General features: G+C 53.2%; 1 protein-coding gene across 6 annotated transcripts; it reads left to right on the top strand.

Moving 5' to 3' along the window:
• Window positions 1-217: 217 nt before the first annotated feature.
• Window positions 218-17,612, top strand: MIER2 (MIER family member 2). 6 transcript variants are annotated; one of them, XM_075175807.1, is made up of 14 exons: window positions 218-306; window positions 4,256-4,384; window positions 5,146-5,333; window positions 5,682-5,833; window positions 6,550-6,735; window positions 7,412-7,535; window positions 8,212-8,321; window positions 8,997-9,066; window positions 10,641-10,792; window positions 11,547-11,628; window positions 11,732-11,826; window positions 12,619-12,746; window positions 13,762-13,898; window positions 14,731-17,612. In XM_075175807.1, the coding sequence occupies exons 3-14, from the start codon at window positions 5,273-5,275 to the stop codon at window positions 15,204-15,206; spliced, it is 1,773 nt and encodes a 590-aa protein (XP_075031908.1). In that variant the 5' UTR covers window positions 218-306; window positions 4,256-4,384; window positions 5,146-5,272; the 3' UTR covers window positions 15,207-17,612. The 6 variants fall into 6 exon arrangements, with proteins under 6 accessions (XP_075031908.1, XP_075031910.1, XP_075031909.1 ...); XM_075175809.1 differs by lacking the exon at window positions 5,146-5,333 and adding an exon at window positions 5,012-5,099 and having other exon boundaries at window positions 6,610-6,735; window positions 10,626-10,792; XM_075175808.1 differs by lacking the exons at window positions 218-306; window positions 5,146-5,333 and adding exons at window positions 794-1,026; window positions 5,012-5,099 and having other exon boundaries at window positions 4,256-4,565; window positions 10,626-10,792.
• The last annotated feature ends 3,630 nt before the right edge of the window (window positions 17,613-21,242 follow it).

Below are 21,242 nucleotides of genomic sequence, written 5' to 3'. Positions count from 1 at the left end.
TCCGCTCCCTCTCCGCGCCGCTTCGCGGGGGCGACCCTGGGAGGTGACGGCAGCGGCGCTCGGCCCGAATGACGCCCGGGTTCCCGGGAGCGGCCGTGAGCGGGGGGCGGCCCGAGGGAAGGGTCCCGGCCCGGCCTCCGCCCCGGCTCCGCCGCCGCCGGCGCCGCCTGACCACGCCCCCTGACCCGGCCCCGCCCCGCCGCGCCCCCGGCGCTCCCCCGCCCTCGCGGCGCCGCAGCCAATGAGCGGCCGCCGCCGCATCCGGGGCCCGCGCCCCCCCGCCGCTCGCGCTCGGCCATGGCGGAGGTGAGTGAGCCGCCGCCGGGGTCGCGCGGCGCCGGGCCGGGCTTCGGGCCTCCCGCCTCCGCCGGCCGGGCGCGGACTCCGGGGGCTCTCCGAGCCCCGGCAGCCCGGGGCCGCGCAGGGCCGGGGTCCTTCGGCCGCGGGGTGGATGGGGCGGCGCGGGCCGCCGGAGCGGGGCCCGCCGGGGCGGGGGCACTCGGGCCGGGGGGCGGCCTGGGACCGGGGGGCGCCGGCGGCGGCGGGCGGGGGAAGAGGCGCCTGGGCGGGACCCGGTGGCAGAGCCGGGGCGGGCGGCGGGGCAGCGCCCGAGCCCGGGGAGCGGCGCCGGCTCTGCCCTCCCGCCGGCGCCGGAGGAGGCAGCGGCGGGGCTGCCCGCGGCGGAGGCCCCGTGGCCGGACCTCCGGGCGAGGGGCCCGGGAGAAGCGCTTACAGGGGCTTTGGGCCGGGGGACCCGCCTGGGCGGGCGGCGCTGGGCAGGGGGGCGGCGGGCGGGACTGCTGGGGCTGGAGGGCGGCCGCGGTGCCCGGGCCCGTAGCCCGGCGAGGGGTGCTTCCACCGCGGGGCAGCGAGGGCCCGGAAGGCTGCGGAAAGGCGCGGTGGGCAGAGGGCGAAGCGGGAGCCCCCGGGGCTTTAGCACAGCAGGGTCCGACGGAGTTGGGGTCGCTGGGGAGCCGGGGTCAGAGGGGTGCGGAGCTGCTGGAAGGGGGCTCGGAAAGGCTGGAGGTAAGCGACAGGGCCTGAGCAGCGGGAGAACGCGGAGGTTGGGAACGTGGGAATGGCAGAGGGCTGGGGAAGGCGGCGGGAACGGTTCGGCTGGGTGGCTGGGACTGGGAGAACTGCCCCGCCAAGGGAGCGGGCGGGCGAGGGGGGTTTATGCTCTGGTGCCGGGTCGGGACGCCCCTGCTGCCTCTCCCATTGCGACGCCGTGTTTGTCTTGGTGCGTCGTGCCAAAATGTTACTGCCATCGCTCCACCACGCTTACGGTTGGTGATGCCATTCCCTGTCGGGTCTTGAAATATCCCCATCCTGTCGTAATGGTTGTCGTGGCACATCTGCACTTCATTTCCATCATGAGATCCTTGTGGTGACCGCAACGTGGGAAAAGGACGCTGGGAAGAAATCGAGGTAGCTGGCTGTTCTGTCGCAGGATCTCAGGACACTGCTAGCTGAGACAACTTCTCTTCGACGGCAGGGCTTCGCTTTCAGGGTATTGCAACTTTTTGCATGAGGAAGGTGCCATCTGGCCTGCCTGCCATCCCATCCAGAATGGTTTGGTCTTCACTGCTGCCTTTGGTGGAGCACGAAAGGCACATTCGTCTGTGCCGAAGCGCATTCGGCACGTTGCTGGGCTGATGTGACGTGCTGAAGTGCCGCCCTGGCACACAGCACCGCGTTGCTGTTGTGCACACAGGTCTCTGTCTTGGGGAGATCCAGGAGCTGTCACTGTCTCACAGAAGAGACTTGAACTGCGGGGTATCTCTGCTGTGACATTGCAACGGAATGTGATTTGGACACCGATTTTCCTGAGCAGTGCAGGAGATTACCTCTGTGTGTTGCCCTCTGTTCATTTTTTGTTCTTTCAGGTCGATAGGTTACAGGATGAATCCGTTTCCATCCATACCGCTTCCCTCTGGCTACAGCTGGAGTTCGTAGAAAATGGACCCATGTCAAGTAGTATGGACAAGGCAAAGGAAAAAGGAATGTTTCTCTCACTGAGTCTGAAATACGTGTTAAACTAGCTCAGGAAACCATGTTAGTTATTAAAGCAGTAACACTAGAAGGGGAAACCTTCCCTCTTTTTCCTCACTTTCTTGCAAGGGTGGTTTCAGCCTGAAGGGTTTTCTCTGGATAAACAGTCTGCCTTGCACTGGAAAACAGCTTTGTCAGTGCAAAAAGCTCAGACTCTTCCTCTGCCTGCGTTTTCTAAAGCATGGCTGTTGCTTTGTTCCATGTGCTCAAAAACTTGAGTCCGGAATTAAAGAGGGAGTGCTGGAGTCATCCAGAAATACAAACATGGTAGTGAGTAATTGGTCAACCTCTGTGTAACTTTTGAGAGGAAAGTTATTCTCATGCCTGAGAAACAGAGACTAGTGGAAGGAAAGCAGCTGCTGGGAAACTTGAAGTGAGATTAAAGGAATTTAATCTCCCTTTCCCGCCCATGGGTGGGCGTGATTAAATGGCCCATGGATGTAGGAGCCATTTTCCAGCATCATGCTGCACTGTCAAAATAAATGGAGTTCACCACTGTGACCTTTCATGGTGACAAAAACCGTCACCAGCAGTAGGAGCATCTACACCTCGGCCAAGAACCATTCTTGACCTGGAGATACCTGGTAGTGCCTCGGTGTTGCCGCTCTCTTTCTGACGCGTGTAACGCTGTTGCATTTTCTGCCTCCTGTGTGACATTTGGATTTGAAGTGTCAGACTACAGCTACCTCACCTTCAGACAAAATAACTCCACATCACGTGGCATTGGTAATCAGTGTAATCAGGAATATTCCCTCTGTCGTCATTTACATATTTAAGCCAGACCTGCCTTTCTCCCTTACTCCTTTGACTTTGACTCTTGTTTCCATGGTCTTCTGGATTTGTAAATGATCTGAGGGATCATTTGGTTTCACGCGTGTTTAAATTTGGGGGTGGAATGGGCCATTTGTTTTGCCTGTCACTTGTTTCTTCTTTTCCCAGCCCAAACACAGCAGTGCTAGTTATTTTATGATGACTCCAGCTCACAGCAGTTCCCACTTGCTCTAATGCTATGTTACTGCTTCAGGGAAATAAACTCGTGATTAGTTACTGAATTGTCATCCTGTCGTAGTGACTATTACTCTTCATTTCAGCACCTGATCATTAATATAAGATCTCATCATTCCTGAAGTAATCTTGACATCTTTTCAAGCCAGCCCATCCACTGCTAACAGTTTCAGTCTTTGTTTTCAAAATCCTTTGCATGCAGCTCCTTATTGATCCCCGTGCGAAGGAGGCGCAATCGATACAGAGATCATTGTCTCGGGAAGGAGAGTTCTGCAGCTCGCTCAAGACTAGAGGGAGTAAGTGTAGACCTCACCCTTATCCTTTTCATGAAACCGGGGTTGTTTGCTTGGAAGAATTTACCCAAGAGGGTTTTGTACTTGGTCACGTTCCAGCAAGGCCCAACAAAGGGGCATTGACGCTTTCCCGAGTTAGGAAGCCTTTTCCCGGTATGACCATCCTCAAAATGGAGGCTGTCCGAATTCTTTCTGACCCCTTCTCCTTTCATTATCCCATAAACTCCTCTCTTGTCTTTTAGTGCGCACGGTCACTGGGCTCTGCCTGCAGCCAGCCAAAGTGGTCTCCGGCGGGGTTATTTCGCTGCTAATAATCAGATGCTTGGGGATGGTGAATTGCAGCGCACAGTGTGCGCTCCAGTTGGACTAGCGGCATCCTCTTTTCACTGGTCCTGGTAGAGGAAGGAGCAAGAATTCCACAGCTGCTTCACAGATCCTTTCCCTTCCTCCCTCTCGGTCCTTCTCTCGTATGGCAATATCTTCTGCTGCCTTCCAGGCAAACCGTTATCGTAGTGGTAATCCTACCTAGAAAATAGCTGCCTCTCCAGTCGTTATGGAATTTGCAATATATGTGTAAATACCTGAAGGCACAACTCGGAACCCAAAGTCTGGGATGGCTTTTTTGGTGTATACTTTGCTCCATTGTTAGAGGATGAATTTTGATGTGAAGCTGTACTATGTTTTCTTAAAGAAGTCATAAGAGCCTCGTAGCGAAGCATTGTAGATGTCCTGGTTCCCACTGAGTAAGTGAGGAGTGATGGCGCACGGCTGAGGTTATTAATGGCTGAGGATCATAAAAAGATGTCATTGGTGACTGGGGGACTCACACTATGCTTTTCTTCTGCAGTCGGATGCTCTCAGTCACCCAAAGGCATTGGTTAATTACCTGCTTGCTCCCTACCTAGGCTGAACTTGATGAACAGCATTTCCATGTACAGCAGCCCAAGGAGCAGCAGATGTTCTGGCTTGTTTTCCAGGCCTCAGCCCATACTGCTGCCTGACCTTCTGACCGAGCACCGAATGCCAGAAAGCAGGTGCCTCTCCTCGGTGTCTACCTGTCTCACCCTTTCCCACCTCGCCTACCAGACTCCTTCGCTGCCTGCTCCGCTCTAAATTTCTTTGCTCACCCCTCTGAGCCTTCCGGATGCTGTGAGGCATTAGGGAGAAGCCAGCGTGTTGTGGCCGGCTGCTTCCGATTGCCTCTCCAAAGAGTGGGTCAGTTCCTAAAAATGCTGTGTTCAAACAAGCATGATGTGTGTATTTAGAATAATGGCTTAGGGCCAAAGTCCTTCTTTTACATGCAAATGTAAGCCATAAGGAGCTGAGGTCTTAAACTGGTGAGAGGATAAATAATTTCTGTGAAATAAGAAATAAGCGAAGTGCTGAAGATAAAAAAGATAAAACGGAAACGCCACCGTATGCAGTTAGAGACTGAGGGGAAGGTGATGAATCCGGAGGAGAGGAGGCCTGGAAGAGCTGTTAAATACACTTGACTAGAGCTCTTTTTGCACAGCGCAGCTTCTAATGCTACCCTGTGTGGTTTTTGTTAACTTTTGCTTGGAAATTAAATTAATTGCGTTTGCTGGTGGGGTTAAGCGGCTGGAGGCATGTTACGTTTTTAAGGAGAGATGTCTCAGCCGTATTTTTCTCTTTTCTTGAAGGCCTCGGTTGGCAGGCAGAGTCCGAGGGTGGTGCCGTACCCAGCCCACAGTCTATGTCCTGGAGAGCCTGGCCTTCAGAGTGCAGCAGGTAGCCACGGTTTAAGTATGCTTCTGTTTGTTGGTCTGGTTTCCAGGGGAAGCAAGGCTCCTGTGTTCAGCCTGTCCGTTCCCTTCTCCTTCCGACATCGTCCGAACCTGTTGGTTGATTCCCATGCCATTTGACAGAGGAGCAAAGTCAAATGATGAAAAAAAAGATGCCAAATGATGAAAAAAGATGCCAAAGCTCCTACAAGTGTCCATTTGCCCGTTCTTTCAATAAGGGGTAATTATCCTAAAAATGCCTGAAGGAAAGGCTGCAGTGTGCATTCACATGTTACGACGTTATCGAATCCAGTCAGGAGAGAGACAGAAATACTCAGAAAACCTTCAGATTCAGCTTTCAGTCAGTTGTGGGACTTGAATGTGCGGAGAACCGGGCTTTGCAATTTAGCGTTCACGGAGTGACTTCTTTCAGTGGTGTTCCCCAGCCCCTCTCACTCCTTTCTACCTAATCTCTTCCTCTGGCTTATCATGGCCTGCACACACAAGAGGGGGTCGTCCCAAGCTTTGTTGCATCTGGAGATTTGGTCCAGGGTGGTGCTGGTATTCCAACTTCTTCTAATCCCTGCAGTTGTGTCAATGGGCTCAGCTGATCATCGACTGAACCTAGCAGAGATCCTTTCACAGAACTATGGTGTACGGGAAGAAAGGGAAGAAGATGATGATACTCAGGAGAAGCAGAAATCTTTAGAAGAGCTGGAGAAGAGTTTCAGTGCCTCTCAGGTAAAGGCAGCCAGGGAGGGGAAGGGAGATTACCTGCTGGATTTTCATGTTTGCTTTTACAGTACCGGTACCAAAGATCTTTGTGTGAAACTCCAACTTGCTTGCTCAGCTGGCAGTGCGCTGTGTTTAGGTCCACCCATCAATGAGTCTTAGGTTTGCATTTGGATAGGGAGGAATGGTTTTGACAACAGTTGACGGCAGTAAATTTTGGAGTCTTCCTCCACCAAGTAGCCACTCGGACGAGGTGGTCTTTGCTCACCTTGATGAAGAGCCATGAGCTGTTGGGCTTTCTCCGTTTCACAGTGGAGGAACCACAAAGATGAGATGATGTGGTCCTCCCGTGGGTGGTTCCACAGAGGCCTCGGTGGAACACAAAGCGTGGTCTTGGTGACAGAGACTGTCTCTTCAGTCAGGCACAAGATAATCTAGGGATTTGCTCCTTCCCTTCCTCGGTATAAATACAGTTCTGCTGTCTGGCATGTCTTCACCAGCATGAAATCTAGTATAAAAAAATCAGTATATTTTAAAAATGCCCTTGACTGTATTGCTTTGGGGTGAAAGTTCCTGGCTTCTCTATACCTTTGAGAAGAACAGGTTATGGTGGGGCCTGGTGGACCGTGCCTCCTTCATTACCCGGCGTTACCCGAGGCAGTTCAGAGCCCCCAGAGGAGCAGAGCTGCCTTGACTGCCTCTGCATATCTCTGTGTTCACTACAGCTGGTGTTGTACTCCATGATTGTTCCATTCCTGATGAAGCTTTGTCCTCCTCTCGCTCAGAGCAGTGAAATGCCATTTGAGGAGCTGCTTGCACTTTATGGCTATGAGGCGTCTGATCCCATCTCGGAGCAGGACAGTGAGAGCAATGATATTACTCCAAACCTCCCAGATATGACTCTGGATAAGGTAAGAGCGGCTGTCTGCTTGGGTGTATGCTGTTAGCCTGTGCTGTAGGTTACTGTACTGTCCTGGAGCTTGAGATGTCCAGTAGCTCTTTTCAGGTGGGGTTTGACTAAGCTGGGGGAAGGGGCCTGCCTAGTTCTGGTGTCCCAGTGAGGGACGCCAGGTGTAGAAATTGAATTTAAAGAGTTTAGAGGAGACTGGAGAAAGGAAAACTGTTTTAAAAAGAACGCTGTCAAAACTCTCTATGGAACTTGGGTTACAAGTCTTCACACACAGATGTGGATCTGTGGAGAGTCGGGGGAGGTTTGTATCTTCCCAGCTGAAGCTATGGCTCCTCCTGTTCTAGCTAAAGTCTGTAGAAAGCTTTTTTTTCCTTCCAGGATCTTTGAGGTAGTTGCTCTGGGTGGAGCTCTACAGAAAGGGCCACTTGCTCGTCCTGTCTCTGGCTTCCATAGGAAGCCACTCTTGGCACTTGTCGAAGTGCTTCCAGGGAAGATAATCTAGGGGTGGTGGGGGGTGTGAGAGGGAATCTGTCTTTGGGGAAGCTATGGGAGGATGAGGAGATCTGTGGATGTGGCCACCTTTGGCCAGAAATGCTTTACTCTAGGCCTCACCCCCCACGCATACTTTTTTTTTTTTAATTTAAAAATATTTTTCACTTTCTTGTTGTTGTTAAAAGGAACAAATAGCGAAGGATTTGCTTTCAGGGGAAGAAGAGGAGGAGACACAGTCTTCAGCTGATGATCTGACTCCATCCGTCACGTCCCACGATGCGTCGGACCTATTCCCAAACCAGCCTGGCTGTATGTGATGCTAATTTCTAAGTAATTGGTTTTTACTTAGATGTGATGTGCAGAATAGGGCAAGAATGCTTTTCTTTATTTTGTCACTAAGTTTCCTGACATCAGACTTTTCCACTTTCCTTCTGGGGGCTGCAAATAAACCTGAGTGCCCATGGTGTTACCGAGCATTGGTTAGGACATGATAGAGCGTGGATGAGCAGTGGGATGAAGAGAGAATTGTCTTTAGCTGTAATTCATATCATTGAGAAAGTGAGGATTGTTTTGCTACCTGCTGTAATTGCAGTCTGAAAGATCAGTACCTGATCTGACATCTCTAGGAGTGAATAAATTCAGTAGTACTAGTGGTGTGATATATTGTGGCAGTTCCTAAATATCGGAATACGCAGGAAGCCAAAGTGCGTGAGAGAGACTCAGCGTAAAGTGATCTTATTCCTTCTGCTAGCCTGCGGAACAAAGGAGTCTGAGCTCCCTGGGTTGGTCCACACCACCCATGTGGCAAGCGTGCAAATTCTTTTATTTAAAAGGAGAAAATTAAAATATGGGTAAGTTGTCACTGAGGAGCATTGCTGAAAGTAACTTTAGGACAGAAAATGAAGGGAAGGAGGGGGAACATAGAGCAATAGAAAAAAAAACCCCAAACATTTCATAACTACAGATCTTTTCCTTTCCCACAAAGCAAACAACTTCCTTGCTGATGAAGACAAAGAGCCCTGTTCATCTCCGTGTGCTTCCTCCATGGCTGAGGATTCAGAGGAGGATTCCATCCCATCCAATGAGTGTAAGAAGGTAAATGATCTGAGTGCATTGGGAAGGGGAGCTAATACAACGCGCCCGAGTCTGAGGAAAGCACGACACCGGAGCGCTGTGGTATTTCCTCAAGAAATTTTCTTTCTTTTGTTTTCTTTTACTCAGCGCCTTGTGTTTTGTGGAAGGCGGTGGCAGATATGGGTTACAAGAGGTTTTTTTAATACAATCTTGAAATCTGTATCTGAAATTATCTTCTGCTTCAGATATGGAAAATGCTGTTGTGCCTTGGTGAATTAAAACTGCAGCCTGTAGCCCTATAAAGATGAAATGCTGTGCAATATTCCCAGCAGGATTTACTGAGGGGGAACCATCACACGAACGAGAGGAGCAGACTTCCAAATTCACCCTGGTTGTGAAGGTTGCAGGAAAGCTTCTGCATTTCTTTATCTCCAGCCTTAGCTGCTTGCCATATATCTTTAACATTAAAACTATGTAAATGCCTTAGGTCCCCAAAGTATCATCTGGTTGGTAGTAAATCTTTTTATTGCCCTATAAAATAGTCAGGGTTCCCTAGAAGTAATAGTGACAGTGGGGACTACCGATATATAAATCGGCCTCGTGGTGTCGTAGTCCCGAAATCATGAAGTACACCTCAGTGCCTACGTGGAGCATTTTCCATTTCAATTTACCCACTTCTCTGTGGTGATATTTCAGGAGATCATGGTTGGACCTCAGTACCAAGCCACTGTTCCCATCCTCCACTTAAACAGGCACGGTGAAAAAGGTAAGGCGTCCTGCTTTGTGTGTCTTTTTTGGATGTAGGGCTGCTGGCCTGGGCATCTGGTGGGGCCCTGGTTCACCAGTTCTGCTTTGTGTCTCTGGGCTTGGCACCTCTCAGTGTTGACACCAAAATTCACAGCTACACCTGAGCTAGCTTTAATACCGCTACAGAAGCTAAGAAGCTCAGTGAAAACTGGGTTGTGTGACAGGTTTGGAGGAGGAGAAGAGAAGGAATACTCTTCTGGAGATACTGTAATTTATTTTTCTCTGATGTCTTCCTTAAGTAGCCAGAGTTATTTTCATTCAGTACTCCCTGAAGCTGATCGGTTTCTGATTTGATAGAATGTCTGCAGAGTAGATGGAGGTGCCTTGATTTGCAGATTGTGTCTAATAAATAGTGCAATACTAGCACCAGCTTGTTGAGTTTCCAAACAAGATAGCTAACAGAAAGCCGTGTCTTTAGAAGTTACTTGCTTCCTCCCTAGTTCTTTTATCCTAACAGACTCTGAGCAAATTGAAGGAGATAAAAGTTATCAGTTTTCCAGGTACTATTTCAGATTTGTTTCTATTTCTATTATACTATTTCAGATGTATTTCAGAACAATACAGTTCTCGGAACTTTTCACGGTTACTTTAGCAGTGTTCTCAGCCTTCTGTATTGAAGACCACAGATTTAGTGCGCGTTTTACATAACCTGTTATGGTTTGCATCAGTGTGAAATGAAAGGAAACTGATAGTAGATCCTGATGGGGGTCTTTTATGCCCCGTCTGTAGTGCCTCTGACCTGATTTTAGTGATTGTACAGGGCAGAAGACTTGGTTCCTTTGCCTCTAGAAACAAGTTAAGTACAGAGGGTGCTAATGTTTTTATCTGAATAGAAAAATCTCAATGTTTCTGATTATTTTTTTATTGCAGAGTCTTTCTTCTTGCTTTCCTCTGTGCTGTTATTTTACTTAAACATCTCTCTGCATTGTTCTGTGCCGTGTTCTCATGGACTGAGAGCCTTGAAAGCTGAAAGGGGCAAGAATCGCTCAGTGATGCAGTGTCCTCCTGCTATTCTGTGTGGGAGGAGCAGCTCATGGAGGAGCATTACAAGCTATCACAGGGCAGGGACAGCCTTGCAGCTGCTTAGTTTTGTATCTAGGACAGGGAGAGAGTCTTGAGCCTAGGCCGAGCTTATAGCTCAAAGCTGCCTTCGCCTCCTACTCCTTTTGTTTATTGTGTGGTGGAAAAGACACCTTAGAACCTAGGGGTCTTTTGGTGCCAGATTAATGAATCAAAGCAACAGTCTTTGAGAAAGTGGTAAAAAAAAACTTGTCAACCAACCCTTCTGGAGAAGTGGAAGCAAGCCGAGCTTGTGCTTAGGGCTCTAAAAGGGGTATAAAGAGTATTAAATTTATCTGCCTCCAAAATGCAGTACCTTCGCAGCGGTGGTTGTCATCTCTAGTGCCAGCTTGGAGTACCAAGCAAAGATTTCCTCCCTCCTTCTGTCTCTCCCATGTACATACATGCAGACTATTTCTCAAAAGCAGCAGAAGTCTCTGTTTGATTAGCTTATTTCAGTGCTTTTTCTGTTAGCTTATGAGAATGAAGATCAACTGCTTTGGGACCCAAACATACTCCCCGAGAGAGAGGTTGAAGAGTTCCTGTACCGTGCAGTGAAGCGGCGATGGGACGAGCTGTCTAGCAGCAGCCTGCCAGAAGGAGAGATGGTGAAGGACAATGAACAGGTAAGCTCGGGGGCTTCCTGCAGGTACTCTAACGCTGCTGGCGTAATAGCGCAACGTTTCCTGCATGGATCCTGACGGAGAGACCTACTTAAAAGAGAATGAGACCTGACTCCGGTGACCCTCTGCTCCTGCTTCATGGATAAGTGAGGGTGTGCTGCTCAGCTGCAGTCTCGGAAGGCTGTTCACCCTCCTCTTGGGAATACAGGAGAAGGCTCTAGTGGATCGGACCACGGGCCTGTCTAGCTTAGGACTTTTCTTCCAACACAGTAATGGATATTTGTGGAAAGCGTGTAACAGACTGGGCAAGTAGAGAATGGGTACTGTTTTGACTGTATTCTCCCAGTATCCCAAATTGTCTGAGCCAGAGCTTGCAGCAGAAACATCCTTTTGGATCTGTCCTCTATAGCATTGTCTAATTCTTCTTCGAAGCCAGCAGAAGATCAAACATTTGGCTAAGAAACTTCAGAGCAGTTGTTTCCTCTAAGCTAGCCAGGTTAGATTCTCCCAGTAAGTCTCACAGAGGCACACCTGTAATCTGCAGACCTGCTGGTAGAACCGCGTCTTTTCAGTCCCAGGGTTTGTAGTCCAGTGCCTTGAAAAGTAGAATGATCTATGCTGACGGTCAAGCTGAGGTTGGTGGCAAAGTGGGTCCTGGGAAAAATGAGTTTTACGAAACAAACGTGAGTCACGAGCAGGTCGGTTTGCGGTGTCTTGCTCAGGAACGTGCTGTCAGTAATTTTCTTCTGTTTCCCAGGCTTTGTATGAACTGGTTAAATGCAACTTCAATGCAGAAGAGGCACTGCGGAGGTTACGGTTCAATGTGAAGGTTATCAGAGGTGAGAACCTCCCGTATTTGGGTTCTACCCCAAACACCAAGGCACACGTAACTCTCTCTAGATTCTATACATCTCCTCCAATTCCTCTTTCTTTCTGCTGTAGATGAGCTTTGTGCCTGGAGTGAGGAAGAATGTAGAAATTTTGAACATGGCTTCAGGGTCCACGGGAAAAACTTTCATCTTATCCAAGCAAACAAGGTAAGGATGCTCACCCCTGCATCCCACTAAGACAAAGGGAAGGAGGCACGTGCGTTTGCACCAGAGGTATGTTTTGAGCCTTGGCTAATGCAGGAAGTTCAGGACTGCTGAGTTCCAATCCCAGGCTTTGTGTTGACTCATGCTAGCAGGTGATGGGCTGTTCACTGCCCTGCTCTGCCTTATTTTCCAGGTGGGAGAAGTCACAAACACCACTGACCTGCATGAGTGATGTCAGTTAATTACTGATTAGCCCTTTCTGGAGTCTCAAAAGTTCTTTCCAAACTCTCAGCCCTTGCAGTACTTCTGTGAATGAGTGAGTTGAGCATGTGGATGTTTTGTAAAGTCCCCTGGGGTCCTCTAGAACGAAAGATGCTGTTGTAGGGAGAGCTGGGCCCCAGGACATATGCTGCTGTGCTGGGAGTTGGCAGAACCAGAGAGTCCAGTTCTACTGCTGATTAATTGTGGGCATGTTGACGCTGGCCAGTGAAAATGGATGCAGGTTTGCTCTCTTGATGTTAAGCGTGCTACTGGAAGCGCAGGAAAGTCCTGCACGAATGTACCGTGTGTGAACACACACTGGGGTCTGCAAGAACAATTGTGCACTGTGGGGAGTTCTTTCTCTGGCCGATTACCACCTTGGAAATCTCAGTATGTGCTTCCGTTCTGCAGCGTAGATGTGTCCATAGCAATGTAAATTACTATAATGCACTTAATTTTCTGTGCTGATTAAACGGGAGAATAGTCCTTGCTCCATGAGATGCGTGGCTTTCTGACTGTGATGTTTCTCCTCAGGTCCGCACCAGGTCAGTGGGCGAGTGTGTGGAGTATTACTACATGTGGAAAAAATCAGAGCGCTATGACTACTTCACTCAGCAGACTCGTTTAGGAAGGAAGAAGTACGTCCTCCACCCTGGAGCCACGTGCGTGGAATATTCTCACACTAAAATTAGTAATATTAACCTCCCAGTGAAGATTCCTGCTTCAAAGCAGCTCCACTTAAAGGATTGCGCTTTCTGCTCTAGAAGGTTTCTTGGGTGGGAGCATGGAGGGGCACTGGATATACTCAGAACATAAACGCTGTAGTGTGGGAAGGGAAGATAAAGCAATTATTTGCTTGGATGTGGACTTTCTTGTGTCAGAAAATACTGTTTTGTTTCAGACAAATGCATTCACAAAAATTAAGGCTAGGGTCAGGGATTCAGGGCTGATCTCAGGAAATAGCTCAGTTCAATAAGGTTTTGGGAAGGGAGCTTTTTAAGTTAAAAAATACACTCTTTCTGGTGGTTTGGAGCCTGAATTAATTTCTTTCCCTGCTGCCACCCTTTGAGGCAAATTCTTCACTTTGAAATATATGCTAATTACAGAAAATACTTTTCAGAAAGGTTGAAAGTGAAATGTTTTAAAAGGTCAAAATGAAATATTTAAGTTGAATCAATTAAAAGCATTAGATGAAGTCTTAGATTTTTTTTTTTTTTTTTTTTTTAATTGTGATGCAAGACAGGAAAATACCTGAAATCTCAAATCCCCGCAGGGTGAGAAAATACTTTCTCATCCCTTGCTCTTTGCTGGCACAGTAACATTGTCACAACCCGCTGCAGCCATTCTATGGAGCTGGCTGTTCCCTGGGGAGAGCATTTGACCATTTAGTTCGCTTTGGAAGGGGCTGAGGCTCAGAGAGAGCTGGGGGGCAGAGCTCTTTATTTTGGAAAGCTACAGAGCCCGTTCTGGTTTATCGTGGGCTGGTCTTAGCCATGCAGAGTTAACTGCGATCGCTTCGGGGTCTGCAGACCAAGAAGGGATGGACATTCATTCTAGTGAGCTCTCTACAGTCCTGATGTTTTATTTGTTGATGGGTTTTAATCCCAGTCACCGTTTTCCCTGCCTGCATCTCTCTGCTTAACAGGTGGTGGCAGTGCTATCTGTCTTTCCCCACAGGGATTACACCGACAATGACTTGGATGTGGGTGAAGTAGAAAACGCCAGTCGTTCTCGGAGCTCGCCACCAATTCCCTCTGCAACCAGCTGCCTGGATTCTCATTTCGGTCAAGATCAGATAGCAATAGAGAGCACAGGTAACTTCCTTTTCTTCTGTCTGCCACGGGGATAGCCCGTCTCCCTCACTCAGCGGCACAGACCCTCCTTTGCCTTTCTCCTGTTGCCATTATCCAGCCGTTGTTCTCCTCCCCACACCTTGCCAGCGGGCCGCCTTCGCCCTGTGTCAAATACCAGCCCTGGGCAGATTTTGGTGTGAGCAAGGGAGATTTTGTCTCTCTCTACATTGACCAGTAGTGACTTAAAAAGAGTTGTTCCTGCTTCGGGCTTGGAGGGGTGGCCTAAGTCATTCCCAAAGCAAAAGGATTTGCACTAAATTTGAGCACCTTAGGTGCTTCCAGTGCACTAACACAGAGAGGCGCTGGACACAGGCAACCCCTCCGAAGGCTGATTTGAGGCACCAGAAGTCAGGCTGTACCTGTGAACTGCTTTCAGAGAGAGCTGGCTCTGAGAAGACTCACAGGGAGCCCGAAATGGATTCATTCCCTCACTGTCCTACTGCAGATGAGGGCTTTGTGTAGGTACCTCCCGGGGGCTGTTGGCATGAGGGGATAGAACTTCGGGTTTGGCTTATCTTGGAGCGTCTCTGAGATTTCCTCTAATTTCCGTAGAAACACTGATGGCCTCCCCTCTGCCGTCTGCATCTTGCCTTTCTTCGGTACATGCTGGCAGGGATCTTGGTTGCTATAATAAAGAAACGTTCGTGCCATCAAACAAATACTGGTGTGATTAGGTGGGATTGAACTGGATTCTGGTTTTTTGTACGTCCGGGACTCACTCTAGCTTTTTTTCACTTGCTTCCTCCCTGTCTGTCTGTCCGTCTCCCACATCTCCCTCCTTTGCGGTGCGCAGAGCCCCTGAGCGTGGAGAGCACAGCCTGCAGCCTGGGCAGCATGAGTGAATCGGGGCAGGGCTATGAGTGCAGTACTCCTTCGGAGACAAATTGTTCCTTCGACCCCACGGAGGAGACATCCTCAGGCGCCATCTCAGCTTCCTGCACGCGACACACTGTCAACCCCTCGGAATCGGGGCTCTATGCTTTGCCGCCGGCAGGACCAGGACTAGCGGAGAAGCAGGAGACATTGCAGAGCTCTGGTGAGACGATAACCATGGACTTCACTCTCCCTGCAGACATTAACGAGGGTTTGCCTTTAATTGCTGGCCCTGTGGATTTGGACAGAGACCCAGAGGGAGTGGTGGCCCCTGCGCAAGTGTCCTTATCGGTCACAGATTTTGGCCTCATTGGCATCGGAGATGTAAATAGCTTTCTGACTGCCCATCAGGCTTGCCCAGCGCCTGTGGCTCGGTCGGAGCCTTTGTCACAGTGAGAATCTCCAGTCACAAACTTGTCACAGACCCAGCAAGGACTTTGACCTGACTGAGTGAAATCCTGGAACTTCCACTGTTCTGTAGGGACAGTTTGGAGCCGTTGGTCAGAATCCGTCTTTCCATCCTCCTTGATCCAAGGCTACAGTGAAACCAAACACCTTTCTGCTCCAGTGTGTTCTGACACAAATCACGCAAAGCTGGTGGCTGGCTTTAGTGAGGGGGGAGGTCCGTCACCCCCTCTTTTGTTGACCGTGTGTCACCCCAGGTAATGCCAGGCTGTTCAGAGGGTCCCTGCCTCGGGACAGGGGAAATGTCCCTTGGCCCCAGTGGGACAGTCTGAGCGCAGAGATGCTTCGAGGACAGGGATGTATCGCCGGCACTTCGGGGGCTGGGATGGAGAATGCAGTCTGGAGGTCGGAGAGCTTAGGAAATCCGCAGGGAGCACAGTCCGGCCGGGCTGCAGGGCAGTTTGCCTGCAGAGACGGGCATGGCGATGCCAAAGGAAAAGGAGGAGTCTTGGCCCTTCACCCACAGAGAGTGTGTTGCAATAGAAGTTCCTCTCCCGACAGCTATCCTGCGCTCCTGCGCTGCGGGTCGTGACGGGCACGCGCACGCTGCTGTTTTCACACCTCTCGCAGTGTCCTCCTGCCTGCTTTTCCACCAGATGCAGGTGGGATGTGGCCTGGTCCAGCCTTTTGGCAGAAGCATCAGGTCTTGGAAAGGGATGCTGCGTGGTGCAGTAGCTCTGTGTGCACTTAAGTCCTTCTCGCCTTCCCCTGCAGTGCTGGGCCGTGGAGAACTTGTACTGGGGAACTTGTACTGGGGGTAAAGGGAGTTTCTAGACCCACAAAGCGACGCTGGCCCCAGAGCGGTGCAGTGCTGCCGCTGCTGTTACTGGCGGTGAACGACTTGATCCTTGCTGACCGCTGCAGTACGAGAGGGTAAAATGCAGATGAAAACATCTGTAACTTCCCCAGCTTGTTCAAACAATTTGTCAGCTGCGGGAGGAGGAGGTTGCTTAGCTCCCGGGACACTGGTGCTAGCACAGAGTCCCAGGCGGGAGAGCACAACCAGTCCCTGGGCATCCCTGCCCCTTTCTGCGTCACAAAAAAAGCTCTCTGTTTTCTGAGAGGAAAGTGTGTCTTCACTGCCGTTAGCAATGTTTCGAGGAGGTGACGAGGGTGGCCCCGCATGGCAGCGAGGTGGCCGTGCGTGCAGAGGTGCAGAGAGCCACGGCGGCGTATTTGTGGGTGTGCTGGAGTATTTGTGGGTGAGCTGCTTCGCTTCCCCGAGTGTGTTCCAGGTCTGGGGTTTGCTACTGGCTTAAATCCACATGTTCTCATTCCCCTTTTTTCCGTGCAGGGAATGCTGTCTGCTGACTTGCTGGGCAAGGCTCTGGTGCAGATGTTCCCTTCCTCCAACCATTTTCTGCATTTGGGAGGGGGTTTGCGTTGCGGTTTTTTTTTGCTTGTTTTGGTAGAGGCCTTCGGGCTGCGATCCTGCAGTTGGTTCTGCTGCCAGTGGACTTGGAAGATGACTAAAACCATTAGCCCGGATCCTCCTTTTACCCAGCCCTGTGAGGTTGCGCTCAGCCCTGCAGCGGGAGCACGAAGACAGCTTCAGGCAGCTTCGCAGGATGACAGGATCAGACCTCGTCTCTCATCTTCCAAGCCCCAGACCCGTTTTGCGTGCGTTAGCAGGGGGTTTGCTTCAGTCCCCGGCCAGCTCTGCTGCGAGGTGCTGAGCCCCAGACACACACAGCTGCCTTGGGCTTTGTCAACCAGGTGGTGTCACCGGAGGTCTCCCCTCCGGCTGCTCCCACTTGCTGGAAACAGAAAGCGCGCTCCATAGTGGAACTGCCCAGGCTGTGATTCCCCTTTTCTGGGGGAAGAGAGGAAGCTCCTTGGCTGAAAGGAGAAGAGGAGGCAGGGTGAGAGCACGGGCAGCCCTCCCAGGGAGGGCCAGGCCTTGGCATCTCCTCTCCATCAGCCAAGAACATTCTTAGTTTTCCTAAAACCATTTTTTCTTTGGTTTGTTTCAAGCCCTAATGAAAGGAGAGGGGAGGCTGGGGGAGGCAAAAATGTCTCTTATTTATGTTCTTCAGTGTTGTTTACAGATTCGCATGGGGTCTTTCAACATGAGTGCGGCGCTTTTTCCACAGAACTTCAAGGGAGAGGGGTGGAAAGGGCTGGGACAGGGAGGGGGAGTCACTTGGGGAGGAGGTTTGATTTTGGTTTTTTGTTGGGGTTTTCTTTTTCCTTCTTACAAAGCACATTCACTTTGAGCCGCTCCCAATGCTGGACTCTTTCCCCCTTCCCCCCCCCAAAGCCCTACACTGTGAAGTGATACTGCCTTGAAGACCCCTCGACGTTATTTATTTAATTAAAAACCTAATTTGAAAGTGAGCCGGAAGCCTGTCGTGTTTTTGGAGGCTGAGATGCCGCAGTCCTGCGCGTCGTGATGGCGAAAGCGAGAAAAGGGGTCCCTGCCTTTTCTGTCTGATCCTCTCCCACCCCGGGTGAGTGCTCCATGGGCAGGGGCGGGATGCCCAGCCCAGATGCTCGTGGTCCCCAAGAGAGAGAACGTCCAGAGCAGGGTGTGCGGCTGAACGCCGACCCCGCGTCTGTCCTCGGGGATGTGGTGGTCCAAGTAATGACCCTGGAGCCCTGTGGGATCATGTCCTCCCATCGTGGGTGCTATGATTGTCAGAACAGCCCCGAGGTCCTGGTGCAGAAGCTGAACTCGACCTGCTCTCGAGTGCAGCTGCTTCTGCTTGGTGAGGAGCATCTTCATCCCCGGTCCAGCCCGCGCTGCCGGAGCCGGGTCTGTGGTGCAGGTGCTCCCCACGCCGGAGCGTGCGTGAGCTGCCCGGGTTGCCTGTGGCTCCTTTCTCTGTTCCTGGCCCTGCCTGCCTTCCCCTGCCTTGTACCGGGGATGCCATCACAAGCTGGAGGACAGAATTTTCCCTCCCGGCGCTGTGCGCGGAGGTGAGGGAGGTGTTCGTTTCTCTTAGAGGTGCCCCGAGTCCTCTGAAATCCTGGCAGCCTTCGGAGAGCCCGTGGCAGTGGGAGGCGGGGGTCCCTTCACGTCCGTACTGGCTTCAGCCAGAAATAACATCCTGGAGGCGAGAGAAACGTTCCTGCTGCAACTGCGTTGTATGTTTCCGCGAGAAAGCTCGTTCCTCGTCACAAAGCCCCTCTGTTTTGTCAGAAACCCCTTAAATTCTGTTCCCTGGCTCTCGCCTTCTGTCCCAAGGCCTTGGGCTCTGCATTTCTCCTGGCAGCTCAGCCGCGTAGGGCAAACGCCCGCTCGGCAGAACACCGAGCGGCCGGGAGCGGGCAGAGCGTCCCAGCTGCCGTCCATGCGGCACGGATGGGAGCGTCTCGGCCGTGAGGCAGCACATCCCGGCTGCTGGGGCCTGGAGCGGGGCCGGGGCTCAGCTCTGCCTGTGCCGCAGAAGAGGAAGGTCGTGAGCTGCTGCTGTGAGGGGCTTCGGCCGTGCAGCCCCCCGGCAGCGGCTGGGGTACGATGGCAGGCACAGCCTAAGGCACGAGGGATGGGAGCGGGTTCCCCGCTTCCTTCGAGACCCTGAGGAGCGACGGGAAGGGCGGGTGTGCTCGGGTGGGATGGCTGTCCCTCGGTCGCATCCTTTGAAATGGCTTTTTGGCCCTGCGTGACCCGAGTGAGGATTCCGCGGATGTAAGATCGGCAGGACCAACACCCCACCGAAGGCTCCTGCATCCCCGCAGGCTTCGGCGGAGTTTCCTCTCCGTTTCCAGGGCGCGGGAAGGCTCCGCCCGCCCCACGGTCCCCACGCCCGGCGCCGGGCGGGTGCGCGGCCGCTGCAGCCGCGGCGGTTGGACGGCAGAGGGGGCCGCAGCCCCGCGCCGGGGTCCCGCTCCGCACCCGGGGGGTCCCAGCGCTCGGGGGTGCCGGACCTTCGCCCACCCCCCGCTCCCTCCGCGGGTGCAGCGACCCGGGGAGGGGGCTCCGCGGCCCCCAGCAGCCCCCCCCGTCCGCCTCCGTGCGAGGGGGCGGCAGCAGAGACGTGGGCAAACCTCCGGCAGCGGGGGGAGAAGGGTCCCGGTCCTCCCCCCGGAGCGGAGCATCAGCAGAGCCCCCGGCCTGGCTGGGAAGGGCCGGGACCGGGTCCCGCGGGACCCCGCGGAAAGCCCAAGTGAAGTTGGAGGAAATCTAACAACCAGGGCCCAAATGCCACCAGGCCTCCCCACGACCCCCCTTCCCCCCCCCCCCCCCCGGCAGCCAGGGGCTGCGTGGCTGGCCCCCGCACGGCTCTGCAAGGCCCTTCGCTGGCCAGGGCCTCGCAGGCTGAGCAAAGAGCGCGGGGTCGAGCTGAGGACAGGGGCTGCTTTCCATCCCTGTGCCATCCCCGAGCGCTGGGCCGAGCTGACAGCAGCCAGTCCGGCCGGGCTGGGCCATTCCTGGGTGGCTCCCGCCACCCTGGCACCATCCGACAGGCACGGCACCGCGTGGGGCAAAGTCCTGCCCGCGGCACCCGTTCCGCGAGGCCGTGCTGCGCAGGCAGGGGAGCAGCTGCCTTATCTCGCTCCCCTCTGCCCTGCTCCAGCACAGAGCCGCACACCCACGGCACGGCTCAGCGTGACCCCACCAGGCCGTATCCTGTCCTCGCTGAGCCCCGCACTGCCACATCTGTGCCCCCACGGTGGCCCAGCCCTAAGCACTTCCATGCCAGCCGCGAGGGTGGCTCAGCACGGCCGAGGACTGCCGGGGGCTGTGATAAGAAGGGGAGATTTATCAGCGGTGGGAGAGAGTGTATTAAACCCTGCATCCCCTCCACAACACAGCTTGGGCATCCCACAGGCACCGGCCAACCTCCCCTCCTCCAGCATCCCCTCACCTCTCCCGCCTCGGGGTTTTACCCACTCGCCACCAAGATTCAGGGCCTGCAGGCAGCATGCGCGGGGTAAATCCTGCCCTGGCAGCTGTGCCAGGGCCGCATGGCGCCGATGGGCAGGAGGGAGGTTGCACCGGCTCGGATCGGAGCAGAGGAAAGCTGGCAAGTGATTCTGCCCCTCTCCTTAAATCCCAGGGTAGCCCGAGAGCGTTTCCAGCTCTGCTGGCTTCCCACAACAGCCTTGACATTCTCCACAGGCCACTCACGCTGCATTTAAATAAACCAGCTCAGTAGCTATCATTTGGGTGGTTTCTGTATTATTTATGTTTCCTTCCGTTCCTGACCAAGAGTCAGGCCTGGAGCAAACAGCCAGGCTGCGGCTGTCCCCACTCCTGCCAGGGACTCGCTGCGGGGACCCGTGCTCGAACCTTTGCTCCCGACCCAGCTCCCAGTGCCACCAGCCCGGCATGTCCCCGGTCCCAATGGGCAGCGCCAGGAGCCTGTCCTGCTCGACAATGTCTGAGGCTCAGGAAAATACCACCCCGCATTTCAGCAGTTAAATCACAGCTTAAAACAAACACGCGCCTCGTCCTGTGTTTAAATCCGGTTGCTCTGCTCCCCGCTGGCTTCTCCGCGTCCGAAGGCTCCTGGGGAACCCTCTTTCCCCCCAACAACCAGCATCACGACCGAGTCAGCCCCGTATCTGCTCCGCAACAAACCGCCGCTGTCCCGCACCGATGCAGCCAGCGCATTTCTGTGGCCACGTTCTTCCACTTTCGGGTTTTTCTTTTTTTTTCCCCCTTTTTTTTTTTTTTTCCTCAGGAAAGAAGCCCGAGCCTGGCGGGACACACGCGGCTCCCACACGCGGCCTCGCTGCCTTCCTTCTCCCCCCTTCCCCTTGCCGCAGCGGCGGGAGGCAGCCGAGCCGGGGCGGGGAGACCGGCCAGGCGGAGCGGGGGGACGGGGAGACCGAGCCGAGGACGCTGGAGCGCGGCCCGGTGAGGCGGCTGGAGGCGAGGGGGTCCGGGCCCCGGCCGCCCCCGCCGTGGCCGAGGGGGGACCCGCTGTCCCCGGCCCCCGCCGCGCCCCGCACCTGCCCCCGCCCCACGCCCGCTCCCGCCCCAGCCGCGGGCGGGGGCACCGGCTGCCGGAGCCGCCC

The sequence above is a fragment of the Calonectris borealis genome, chromosome 28 (genome assembly GCF_964195595.1).
Source record: "Calonectris borealis chromosome 28, bCalBor7.hap1.2, whole genome shotgun sequence".
NCBI classification, from domain to species: domain Eukaryota; kingdom Metazoa; phylum Chordata; class Aves; order Procellariiformes; family Procellariidae; genus Calonectris; species Calonectris borealis.
The sequence above is the reverse complement of the archived record's forward strand: the minus strand, read 5'-3'. Positions and strand labels throughout refer to the sequence as shown.

Coding starts and splice junctions, on each gene's coding strand:
- MIER2 (XM_075175807.1), top strand. CDS start 5,273: ATGATGAAAAAAGATGCCAAAGCTCCTACAAGTGTCCATTTGCCCGTT. Junction 5,834..6,549: donor AGAGTTTCAGTGCCTCTCAG/GTAAAGGCAGCC, acceptor TGTTCACTACAG/CTGGTGTTGTACTCCATGAT. Junction 11,629..11,731: donor CAATGTGAAGGTTATCAGAG/GTGAGAACCTCC, acceptor TTTCTGCTGTAG/ATGAGCTTTGTGCCTGGAGT.